General features: G+C 42.1%; 1 protein-coding gene across 2 annotated transcripts in view; it reads right to left on the reverse strand.

Annotated features, from left to right (window-relative positions):
• Positions 1-12,563, reverse strand: part of CDH4 (cadherin 4) — a 423,802-nt gene that overhangs the window by 45,352 nt on the left and 365,887 nt on the right. For both annotated transcript variants that reach the window (XM_068207967.1, XM_068207968.1), the window contains one exon: positions 1,529-1,666. In XM_068207967.1, coding sequence (XP_068064068.1) covers positions 1,529-1,666 — 138 coding nt within the window. The remainder of the gene's footprint in view (positions 1-1,528; positions 1,667-12,563) is intronic.

A 12,563-nucleotide genomic window follows, 5' to 3' on the forward strand; every position in this document is an offset into this window, starting at 1 on the left:
GCCCCACAGACACAAACCTCCTTCCAGAGAGAATAATTCTGTCCTGGCAGGAGAAAGGACCACACAGCCCAAGATCTGTGCTGTATTTTTATGGCTCTTCGTAATTGTACCATACTGAAGGAGATCTGTAACCACAACTTTACAGCAGAAAGACTGGAGCATCCATGATGGACACAGAGCACACAGTGTGCTGTTACATCCACTGGAGCAGCAGCACAGCCTGGGGATTGATGCCCAGACCTGAAAACATGTTGGGTGCCCATTCTGCTGAGACTCAGGAGGAATTTAGTGCCTTTTTTCTTCTTAGAACCTATGTCCAAGTCACTTTGTGAGAAAATGCTGTTTGGGAGCTGAGCATGTCACAGCCCCAAGCCCAGCTCCCAGTGGAGATGGGAAGGAAGGACCCAGCCTCCAGAACTGACATGAATCCAGTTGGGGTCCACAGGGGCATAAACTGGGCTCTGCATGACTTCCTTGAATTCTGTGACATATCTGCAGTTTGTAAGAGTATAACTAAGGGGAAACTTTGGTCCTATGCTAATAAATATCTAGAGACCCTTTAGGATGGAACGAAAATTCAGAATAATATAAATAATAAAAACATTCCTGCAAGGATGTTCAGTGATTTGAGCACAAAGAAGTTAGACCTTCTGTATTTGTAAAGATTTGATGTCCATTTAAGATACATCACTTACTGCTCCTTGTTGACCCTCATATGAATACAGACAGGGGTACACAAGCATTTCTCATTTATTAGCATATAGACCTCTGCACTGCTCTGTGATTTCTAAATTTACTATGCACATTTCAGATGTTCTACATCTATGGATTATGAAGGCTGGAATGAGCCTGATCACATCATTTCACCTTCCAATTTTTCATTTTTACCTTAACCAGCTCTAAAAATTTGACATTTGCAATCTCTGTTTTTTCCCCTTGCCCTCTAGGAATACCTTGGAACACGAGACCAGAACAGAAGAAAACTCTGCCAATAAAACACAAGAAAAATCTTTAACTGATTAAAACCAGATGTAATGAAGAATATCTACACATTTACTGCCAGCACGCGCAAATACATCTGTTAGAGCTATCAGTGACATACAAATTTTACCAGCTACCTGTTACCATTTAGAGTACTTACAGCCCTCTTGAAATCATATCCAAGCCATAAACCCCAAATACCTCTCAGTGCTCAGGATTTCACTCAGAAGTATTAATAACTCTGACATGTCTACAGCCAATTGCTGTGAAACAACTGAATCCTTTTTGGTGCAATCAGACATGGGCTGTCTGCCACCTTATTTCTGCTCCTTCAGTGCCTTGGCCAAATCAGTCACCCAACAGTTTTGCTGGTTCATGAATCAGTCTTTTCCTTTTTCCTTTTCCTCCCCTGAAAGTCTTTATTCCACAGTTATCCATCAAAGCTCCTCCTATCTGCCCAACCAGCTCGGAGAGACAGCAGATATCAACATCCATGAATTAAAACCACCGTGCCCATGCATCACCCCGCTGCTGTGTGGATACTCACAGTGCTGGTAGTGAATTCAGGGGGGTTGTCATTCACATCTGTCACTGTAATGATCGCTGTGGCTGTGTTTGAGAGACCATAGTTAAGATTTCCTTCCATATCTGTTGCTTGAACAATGACTATGTACTGCTGAACTTTCTGGAAAAAAAAAATAGAAGAGAAGGAAAAGATGAGAGACAAAAATGCACCCTTGGTTTATTTTCCATATACAAGTATGATCTTTAAGCAGACTAAGAAGTTAATTGGATTAAAAATGCTAGTAAAAAAAAAAATCAGTTAATTTTTCTGTATCGTTTTTGAAGTGATTTTTGCATAGATTGGTGGACATCACCTGTCTCGTGGGAAAACAAAAATCTTATGGGCAAAATTCCCTGGTTGAAGCTGACATTTTTATTAACTTTTAAGCATTTTCTGCAACATTAGCTTCTGTCTTCTGAAAACCAGTAAAAGTTTTGTTCATGTCTTTTCACTGAAAACATTGCTAAGAACATTATACCCCCAAAATTGACATCTACATTGCCTGGCGGCCCTCCAGCTTGTTCTGCTCACACAGTTTGATGCCCAAAAAGCATTAAAATGCTCTTCGTGTTTCAATCCTTAACACAGTCTTGGTAAATAAGGAGAATTTAAGTCCAGTATGGAAGAAAAAAATAATTCAGTGCAATAAACAGCAGTTCAGCAGAACTAATTTAAATTCCTGAGCACCCCCTACAACACAGCTCTCAAAGGAAAAAACCTCACAGAGCCAGCCATAAAAATCACACAGTGAAGTTCTAAAGGATGCTGTAAGTCAACGCAACTGGAAAACAAACCTGAATAAAATAGGAGAGGCCATCTGATGTTGCGTATGTATATATCTTCCTGGGATCTCTTTACTCAGGAATATCTGCCTGCATCAAGAGAAGTCTCCTGATCTTTACAACTGGTCTCAACAGTAAATTTTCATTTAGACCTGCAGAATTTACTCACTGAGCACTTCACAGGCAGACAGGAAAGCAAAGCTCCTCTCCTGGAAAGTGGGCAAAGGGAGGCATGGGAACCAGGGAAGGATCCAGCCAAAAGCTCAACACAACCCTGTTCCTTAAGGCTGCAGGAGGCACATCAGAGAGCCCCAAAGGTGTGTAAACCAAGTGGAGGCAGAATTTTATGCAGGAAAAACTTTTTTGTGAAGTCAAGTGGAGGGACTTTGATGCAAGGAAAAACCAACTACTCCCAGAACACAGCTCAGGTACCCAGGGCTGCTCCTTCAAGGTGCCAATGCTACAAGCGTGTGTAAAATGTCAGATGTCCTCTGAAATTTCAAAGGGCAAGAATTAGGTCAATTAGGTATCTTTATTCCCATATAAACATCCTTGAAGTGCTGTAACTGGCTCAGGTCTTTAGTTCTTCTGAGTTGCCAGAATAAGAGATCTGCATTCTAGCTTTATCTTGATTCCAGGGCTTTTAATTGACCTGCTAAATTGACAAGACATCACACTTAGGGATCCATCAGCACCTTGCAACTGGAATATATTATGGAAATGCACTTTCATTATCTCTTCCTATCTTGTATAATAAAACATGAGGGAGGAACTATTGTTAGCCCTTGTTTTGCCTCATGCAAGAAGGTTCTGTTCATTACTCCATTCGTAAAGCACTGCACAAGGCTGAAATGTCCTTATTAGTGAATGTAATTTCTCTTTCATATTTAGCTTTTTCTTCCTTATTCTGTGTTATAGATGACCTGGGAGGCTGATGGAAGTATTTCAGGCCAAATACTTTGGTTTAAATAACAGAAGGTTTAAATCATAGAAGTGGGGAGGATATTTAAAACAGTAGCAGCAATCAGATTTCACATAAATGAGAAAAACATATCTGTGTGTGTGTACACACAGACCCCAGGTTTACAACAGAGTTGTTTTATTTAACAAAGCACCGTTCACTGAGCTCTGTAATGTTAATAAAAAAAAAAAAAACAACCACAAATTCAGAGCAACAAATTAAAGAAGTTTAAAAGAAATATGTCGATCAGATCACACGACACAAAAAAAGAGAAGGAAAATGGCCAGAATTTATTATAATGTGTCAGCCACAAGGAGCTGGTGTAGAAGGATGGAACAAAGGGAAGGATGGCAAAGGAACACAGCACTTGTGCAGCAAGTGCAGGCAGTCCAAGCCAGGTGAGAAAATGTGGGGAATTACAGCAGATCTCAAAGGGATGGAGTGATCAGGCAGGACCATGATGCGAATGCACAAGTTGGAGACAGGTAAGGATCTCGGGACAGCCACTGGGTACGCATCAGAAGTGAGCTGCTGGGGGAATCCCAGAGACATCCCCAAAGTTGCACTGATTTCCACCAACTGAACACAAAACAGTTGTGTTTACAGCAAAGGTGGATTTTGACATGGAGAATGGTGTGGGAAGTTGAGAATGGGAACGCAGACATACGAAATCATAGAAATATCTAGGCTGGGAAAGACCTTTAAGATCAAGTCCAGCCATAAAGCCAACATTTCCAAGTCCACCAAACGGACATAGTCTGAGATTGGATCTGCCAAACCTTCAGGATGGTTTCCATCCACATCCAGCTCCATCCCAAAGGCTCCAGCACTGTGTGAATATAAGGGTGCTCCTTTCAAGTGCCTAGTTTTAGTTTATAACTAATTCAATCTCTAGCAAGATTGGCCCCAGCAGATAACAAATTACTGATTTTTTTTTGTTTTTTCTCTAGCTAATCTTTTTGCTTTTGTGCATTAAGCTGATTTTATTGAACTATTCAATCAATTTCAATTTCAGCATGTCCTTCCAATTTGTCACATCATCTCCAGGGGCATCTCAGTTTGTTGTCCTAATAGTATTATTATTGTTACAACTATTAAAAAAAAAAAAAAAAAAAAAAAAAGGCAGCCTCATGCCCCCAAGCATGAGAGACATTTTCTCGATGGCATTTTGATCATACAGAATAATTCTCCTATTCTCTTTCTTTGCAAAAATGACATTTTAAATAGCACAGGGCAGAAAATAAAGCATAGAGGTAAACCAAAATGGTCCTAACATTTACTGTATATTTGCTCTGATGGTGATGCTGTGGAACTCAGGAAATGATCCTGTGGCCCAAGGGGGTCTAGACTAAAAACCCAGCCCCACTGAAGCCTGTGGGAGGTCCCATGGCAAGTGCTTCTAATAAATCTAACAGATCTTCCTGCTACAGCAAAGCAAATGTGCTGTTTCTACTCCAGACAAGGAAAAAAAACTCATCTTGATAAGTGCAGAGCTTTTAGTCTGACCTAAAAACTAAGGAAGACTTTTGAAGGAAAAAATTATGAAGGAAGGAATAATTAAAGGAACTGTGGCTGGCAGATCTAATCGGTTTGCTCTTCTGTCAATCACCTGATAGAGTGTCCAAAAGAAATACATCAGCTAAATTCCAGAAGATGGGAATTAGTTGTAAGAATTTGTTAAGCTGGTTAATGGGAAATTAGTCAGGAGTTTGGTTAAAAATGTATCTTGTACAGGAGGAATGGCAGCTTGGAAGAAGGGCAATTGAGTAATAGAAAGATGTGATCTAATACCACAGAATACAAGAAAATGCAGCAAGGCACCAATAAAATAAAACTTTCCTGGAAGCTGTTCTATTGGACACGAGGAAGGAGGGCTGTCTGTCCCCACGTCCCACCAGCTCCCTGCTGCCGAGCAAGGAGGCAAACACCCTGTGTGCAGCTCTCAGCAGTGCACATCTGGCAATCCTGATTCCCTGTGCCAGGCAGCCAGGGCTCATCGTGATGCTGAGCACAGCCCAGGCCCTCGTGCTCGCTGCTGAGCCACCAGGATCCAACCAGGTGCTGGCACTGAAGAGCCCATCACCGGAGAAGAGCCTGGAAGAGCCTGGCTTGTTTAGTCTAGCAAAATGAAGGCTGATAGCAGATATGATTGCTGTCTATAAATAACACCAGGAGGATAAACACTAGGAAGGCAAAGAAGCAATTTAAACTAAAGGACAATGTTGATACAAGAACAAATGGGTATGAACTGGCCATGAATAAATTTAGGCTGGAAATTAGTAGGTCCTTTACCAATAAAGGAGTGAGATGCTGGAGCAATCTAATACACGGTCTGGGGAGCAAAAACGTTCAAAAGAATATATTAAATTAGGGCTAAATCATCTTAGTCTAGGTAGAAATTATGACAATTTGAGATAAAGTAGAAGGCAGATCTCTCAGCATTCTCTGTGTACAAAAAACTTTCGAAGAAGAAAAAAAACCCTTTCAGTCCAAATAGCACAGGCTGTTGATGTGAAAAGGCTTGACACTGATCGTTGTCACTGAACCAACCCATTCCACTGGCACGCACAAAGGACCAGGTGCCCCAAACAAAATTACAGTTATTGCAACTGGCTCTCCCCATCGAGACACAGGCTGGCATGGACAGCGCCGGCTCAAATCCCTGGCTGAGCCGAGCACAGCTTATACCCTCCCTTGCTGAGAGAGGCTATAAGCAAGAGTAAGTCGTATTCAGAGACAGAGTAGAAAAGAACAAAGCATTTTAAAATGAAGTCCTAGTAATGGAGTGCTACCTGTGATCCCAATTTTCAAATGTGCACGCACAGTATTTGAGAAATGTGGCTATTGCCAGTTTACACAGGCAATTATTATACATCACACATGAGCTGGGGAACTGTGTATACCAAAGTCCAGAAATGCAGTAATTATGTGATTAAATTAATCTGCATTATGGACAAAGGGTTTGCAAAATTAGGACCTACATTTTCAAAGCTCTGTACAAATATTGTCCAATTAATTACTACTTCCTGAGAAATGTATGACTAGCTAATTTTAGCACCACGTCTGGTAAAGCAAATAAGGTTACCAGGATGTAGGATGTATTAGCAGGAATCTATTGGTGAAGGAGATAGGAAATCTAAATTCTATTTCTTCCCGTGGTTATCCTCACATCTTCTTTATATCTATGTTTTTTTCATCTCCCCTTAATTTTGCAGCACCAATGAGATGACTATGAGATGTTCTTGTGTTTTCTAAATCATTTTTGCATGGTAGTGAAGACTTGATGTCCATGTTTTTGGGTATCAGAGATGGCAAACACATAATTAATAAATACTGCACCAGAACCAGGAAAGGCAATTTAAAAACAAACAAACAGACTCCCCCCAAACATGCACTTGACTCAAGCAAAAGAACTTTTCCAAAAAGACCTAAATAGCCACCATTTCCACAAAGCTCACAGGAAAAGGTTTTAAAGCATCTATCCCTTAATAGTCCCTACTTAGCCTTGGTTAAATAAAAACAGATTTCCAGCAGAAAGCTGTGTTCTGGAAGCTCTGGGAAGAAGGCAGCTTTCACAGGACACCCAGAGAACCCAGCACACCTGCAGCTCCCCCAGAGATGGTGGTGCTGAGGGAATTTCACCCCTGAGCCAGAGTTGAGCAGTCTTGGATAAACCCTGACTTTTTCATTTCTCACATCCAACACAGCATCACGCTGTGGCTGCAGAGTCCTCAGCAGACATCAAACCCTGGGCCTGGAAATCCCAATGCACAGGCTGCTGCCTGAGCTAAAAAGATGCAGTTTTGCTCCATCACTACCTCACTGTACAGGACCAGCTCCTACCAGAGGTGTTCATGTTTCTGCCGAGACAGGCATAAAACAAGGGAGGGAGTGCTATTTTTAAAACAAACTGGGGCACTTGCTCAGTGCTGCACAGCCAGACAGCGAAGGAAACAGCCAGGGTTGTTTTCTCCATTTGGCTGGAGCTACACTGGCTTTTCCTCCAGCATGGCAAGGTGTTCCCCTTTCACAAGCCTCTGGTGTATTTGATTTTATGAGCTGCTTGTGCTGGCAGAGCCCCAGGCAGGGCTGGTGCTGGTCTGGCTCTGCCAGCAAGGCACAGTTTACCCTGCTGGGAACAGCCCTGTGCTCACCAGGCTGCCTTTCTTCCTAGCACAGAGGTGCTGATGTGACACCCTGGCCAGTGACGTGCTGGTCAGACCCTGTGTGTTCCTGTGGCCCTCTGACCAAACCTGCCACCACCTAAACACCAGTGAACTCCTCTGTGCCAGGAAGAGCCTCAGTCCCACCACCCACAGCAGTTTCATCCACACCTCCAGTCTGGAGGAGCTGTTCCACCCCCCTTCAAAAACCAATTTGTCTGATACAAATGAAGGTCCATAGCCAAGCTCAGGATTTTCACTTGGCACTGGGAGCTATATTGACATCCACCCTTAATGGCTTTCTCCTGGCAGCCTGATTAACAACCAGCAGTTAAACTACTTCTTAACACTTTCCCTCTCAGCACCTAAGACCAATAACGTGGGAGATCTCACACATTATACAACTTACCTTATTCTCTCTTCAGCTACTGCACTTTATAATAGTATATTAATGTGTTACAATTTACACCTTTAAACCCATTTGGAACCACCAGACACACCATTAACTTTTCCAGCTTCTCCCAGGGTGGGTGTTGAATCTCCCACATAAGTGTAAATGGGACCTGCTCCAGCTTTTAGCAGCTCTTTCCTCTTTCGTGTGACAGCTTCTGAAAGCAAAACAGCCTCTGGTGGTGGGTACAACACCGAGCACTAGCAAGCTGAGCTTTCCTATGGAAGCAGGGGGAAGTGCTTTAAAACTTACCTGAAAGAAAGTGAATATGATCTTTGTATCACACAGAGGTTACAACATCAAAGAATGCCAGAAAGCCTTTCAGGAGTCTACTCTGTTTGGCTTTTTAGTAGCGTGAGACCAAACAGTTCAGTGGCTGCTGCCCACGGCTGCCTTTTCTTGTGTCATCCAGGCAGGGGAAGTGGGAAAGTGGAAACTGTTCCTGCACTGCGTACAGAGCAGACCCCAGCAGGCATCCCAAAAAGCCTTCCAGCATCCTGGCCACATCTCCCTGGAGCCTCCCAGACAGAAGGTCTGTGAACCAAACAGAATTGCTCATGCACCTCATCTCATGGTGAGTGCCAGGACGCTGCTGAGCTGCTCCAGGAGCAGGGCTACTGACCGAGCAGCTCAGCTCCAAGAACGATCTGCCAGTTGTCAGGGATACACACAGGGAAGCTCAGAAATAGAAACTCCAAGCACTAAACAGCCCTGAGACTAAACCAGGAGATAAAAAAAAGGAAAAAAAGGAACAAAACCAACCCACAGCAGACAAATAACTGGAAATGGTAAGACAGACTGGGGATCCTGATGGATCATTTTAATGATTCTCTTAACAATGCCTGGTGCCAGCAATACTGTGCATAGGAAAGGCTGCTGTATTAAACTGGAACAGAGGTGCTTTGAGTGCAATATGATGCCACCACAGTCATCTGAGATAGATACTTTTTTCCTTTTTTTTTTGGAGTCTTACCCCTAAGGGATTAGACACTGAGCCTAGGCTATCAAGGTTTTGAAAAAACACCCATGCTGCAGTGGAAAACGTGGAATTTAAATGCAGCAACTTCTGCCCAAAGAAAGAGGCATACAGGAAAATACACCCACCGAAACAGTCAAGTGACCCAAACACACCTTGCAGAGGGTTTGCCAGGCTCTGAGCCCAGCTGGCCACCACTGGTGGCAGCAGCACATTTGGAAGTGTGCTGTGTCCAAGGCTGACAGCACAGTAGGGTTTGTTATTAACCCTGTATTTGTTCTGCATTTCAACTTGCAGAGGGTGGGCAACAGAGGCCACAACATTTCTTATCTGATATTTGAGCACAGGCATTTCTCAAAACTTGAATGAAGTGGCTCAGGTGATATGAGCTGACTTCGAAACTATTATCAGAATTATTATCAAAATTACTGTCAAAACCCCCATTTTTATAGTATCTCTGTCCTTGGATAGTGTCACCTTTTCTTTCTAGAAAGAATAAATGACTAAACTGACTAAATGTCAGTTAATGAGCTTCTCATATGGTTATCTCACTTATTAGAATCAGAGCATCACTAGAAATGAGCATCTCTCTTTTCAGTGATCCAAACTCCAGATCAAATGTAAGTCCACAAGGTAGCAGGGGAGAAATAAGAAAACTGAATTACCTGCTTCTGACAGTCATGCAAAGGGATGGCAGTGAGCTGGCACGAGCTACTGATAAATTTCATTAAAAAAAAAGAGATGTGATGAATATCTTGGATAATGTATTTAGATTCTGACTACAGCCACTGTGCCAAAACAGAGGAGGGTAGTGATTAAGGCTGCAGGCTGCAGCTTGGAAGATCTGGATTTCTTTAGCATTTTCCCAAACCCTCCCCAAGTGACCTTTAGCAGGTCATTTAATTTGTCCGTGCATCAAATAAATTCAAAATAACACTTCAAAAATGAAATTAAAACTCTTTTTTATCTAACAGTGATACCGTGAGAAGAGAAATCCATTTGTTGGCTGGAGCACTTGGCCACTGGGATGAGGGAGGCTGCAGAGCTCCCATCTCCAGCCCCTTCCCTCAGCCCAGGACAGAGCTGGTGTCCATCTGCATCTCCCAGGAACAGGAACCAGCTTCAACCCAACTCCCATCAACACTTTCCAGCCTTTATGTCCCAGAGAGTCCAGGTCATCTCACAAAGAGCACTTAAAAGGAGACCTCAGGAATAATATGCCTTCTAACTTTTGGCTGAGGCAATTTCTGTAGAACCATGAAATTACATTTGGCTTTTCTCGAGCAGGGAGAGACGAGCAATAGTTCAAAGTCTGGGTGGTCACAGAGCACCTGGTGCTGCAGAGAGGTGCCCTTTGGTAAATATGCCAGCAGTAAATTGATGCTGCTTCCAGGTGGTTTCTGCCACTTACTGACAAAAGCAGTGAGTGCTGAGACAGAAAAAAATCAAAATTTGAAGGCAGAGAAGGGAAAGTAAACAACAATCTCAGAAACATTTATTTTTTAGGTAAAAAAACAACCTTCTTTGGACTTGTGGAAAGCAAATTCCTCCTGCAGTGTGTAACTTCTTGGTGATTACCCAAAGGCCAGGCTTTAAGATAAAAAAATATCCTAGTTATGTCCATTGCACTCTTATAATCCACAAAACCTTTGCTGTCAAATGCTGCCAGAGCAATTTAATAAACAGGGAGAATGCCTTAATGTATTCTGAAACCTGAAAACCACCCATCATTAGCCCCACATGCTGTTTTCCTACTTTCTCTGCTTTAAGCCATTTAGCTGCTACAGCTGTTTTTCTTGTAAGTCTGACTTCTGTTTTTATCAGCCTGATTTGTTTTCTGGTATATCACGCTTGATTAGAAAGAAGAAGAAAAACCTTTCACAATTCAGGTGAAACTGCCTTCTTTTTTAAGCTCTGTCAGGCTGGAAGCTTGAAAAAGATCATCAGGAGGATCAGTGTAGGTGAATAAATATTCATAATATTGCTCATTACTTATACTTGGTCTCATTTTTGCAGAAAGCTTGAAATTCCACACTCATGACACCACTGATGTAGCCAGACCTTTTTATTCTGAGGAAGATGAGGTTTTAAAAAAATCTATCAGTGCAGCAGCTAAAAAAATAAAATCAATGCAATGCATTCAAACCATTTTGTCTAATCCTGTATGTATACACGTGGTATGAACAACACTAAAATCCTGGATTTTAAAATTACTGGCAGTCAGGAGCACAACACAAGTCTAGGGCATCTGTACTGTGTTGACTCCTTATGGTCTGGATAAAATAAACTCACTGAGTGTCATTTGTTATTCATTGCTGAGAAATATTTTAAGAAAATAGCTTGGCTAAGTCCCTGCTGGCTGCAAATCATATGTGCCTTTTGAATTGAAGGGAATGTCCAAACAGAGAAGGACCAGGTTAGAGCCACAAAAGCAGCTGATTTAATTAAATTTGGCAGAAGGAAAGGTTAGTGGAAAACAGTCAAATAACAGAGGAGAGATTAATGTGAGATGCTCCCTATTGTATTTCTCTTAAGAGCTGTTTCACCCACCATGGGCAGGGTCATGTTGTGTCGATCTGCTGAGGGAGAATGTGATTGACAACTTCTGGAAAAGAAATTCAGTTTGGTTGTGAAGTTGGAAATAATGAAGGGGGCTTTTGTCAAAACCAGCTGTGCCTGCAAAGGCTTTGTTTCCCTGCCTTGGAGAAGGGCTACATGGTAACAGGTGCAATGAAAAAGATCTCCAGTGCTGGGGGAAAATGAACTGAAAGCTTATCCTGTGAGTGGTGAAGGATTTTTTTTTTTTTCTGGCTGGAAATTCTGACCCATAACAAGAAACAAAGACATTTGAACATGAGCAATATTTGATCTTGCTAATTTTGTACATATTAATAATGTAAAAGATGTAACACACAGGAAATAAAGACATGTAGTTGATTCAATATCTGACTTGTACTATGTCTTGGTGTAGAAGGGCAGATTCAGTTCAGACTGAATCTGTTGGAAAAAACACTTAGGTCCAGAGCAAAATACAGTAATAAAGTTTGTGATAACTTATCAAATGCTACACAGCTATAATTACTTCAATGGTACAAATCATTCACTGAGCAAGGTCTAGGATTAATGGAGGATAAAGGGCTACACTTTTCTGAAGGAGGCATCTCAGCTTTTTTCCCAAGCTACTGTTCCTGATGTTTATATCTAGTTGTATTAGACAAATAGAAAAAAAGGATTTTTTAATTAAACATTGTATTAATGGATTTGAGATAAATCAAGGCAATTATATATACTCTTGCAAAAGAAAGGCCACCAAAATGAAGAACTATTTTCAGAGAGCAGTCTTAATAGCACAGGGCTTCCCAGGGAGCTTCCTGATGGTTGTCAGCACTCACTGCTCTCTGGGCTACAGCATCTGGGGCAAGAGACACAGAATTCTCATCTGGGGAATGAGATCCCAGGAAAATATTGATGCTATCCTGACCCATTATGGGTTTGCCACAGGAAGTGGCTGCAGGGCATTTGGGCAAACTTAGGTTTGGGTTCCATTATAACCAAAGAGCCAGCAGAGAAACAGCACAGTGAGGTCTGAACCCCAGCCTCTGGTGACTCAGAGGCTTTGCAGATGCTTTTCAAAGGGAGCCTGCTCTGCTTTGGAGAGTACAATTCACTGTCCTGCCTGCTCAG

This window comes from Anomalospiza imberbis, chromosome 17 (assembly GCF_031753505.1).
Source record: "Anomalospiza imberbis isolate Cuckoo-Finch-1a 21T00152 chromosome 17, ASM3175350v1, whole genome shotgun sequence".
In the NCBI taxonomy this organism is placed as follows: Eukaryota; Metazoa; Chordata; class Aves; order Passeriformes; family Viduidae; genus Anomalospiza; species Anomalospiza imberbis.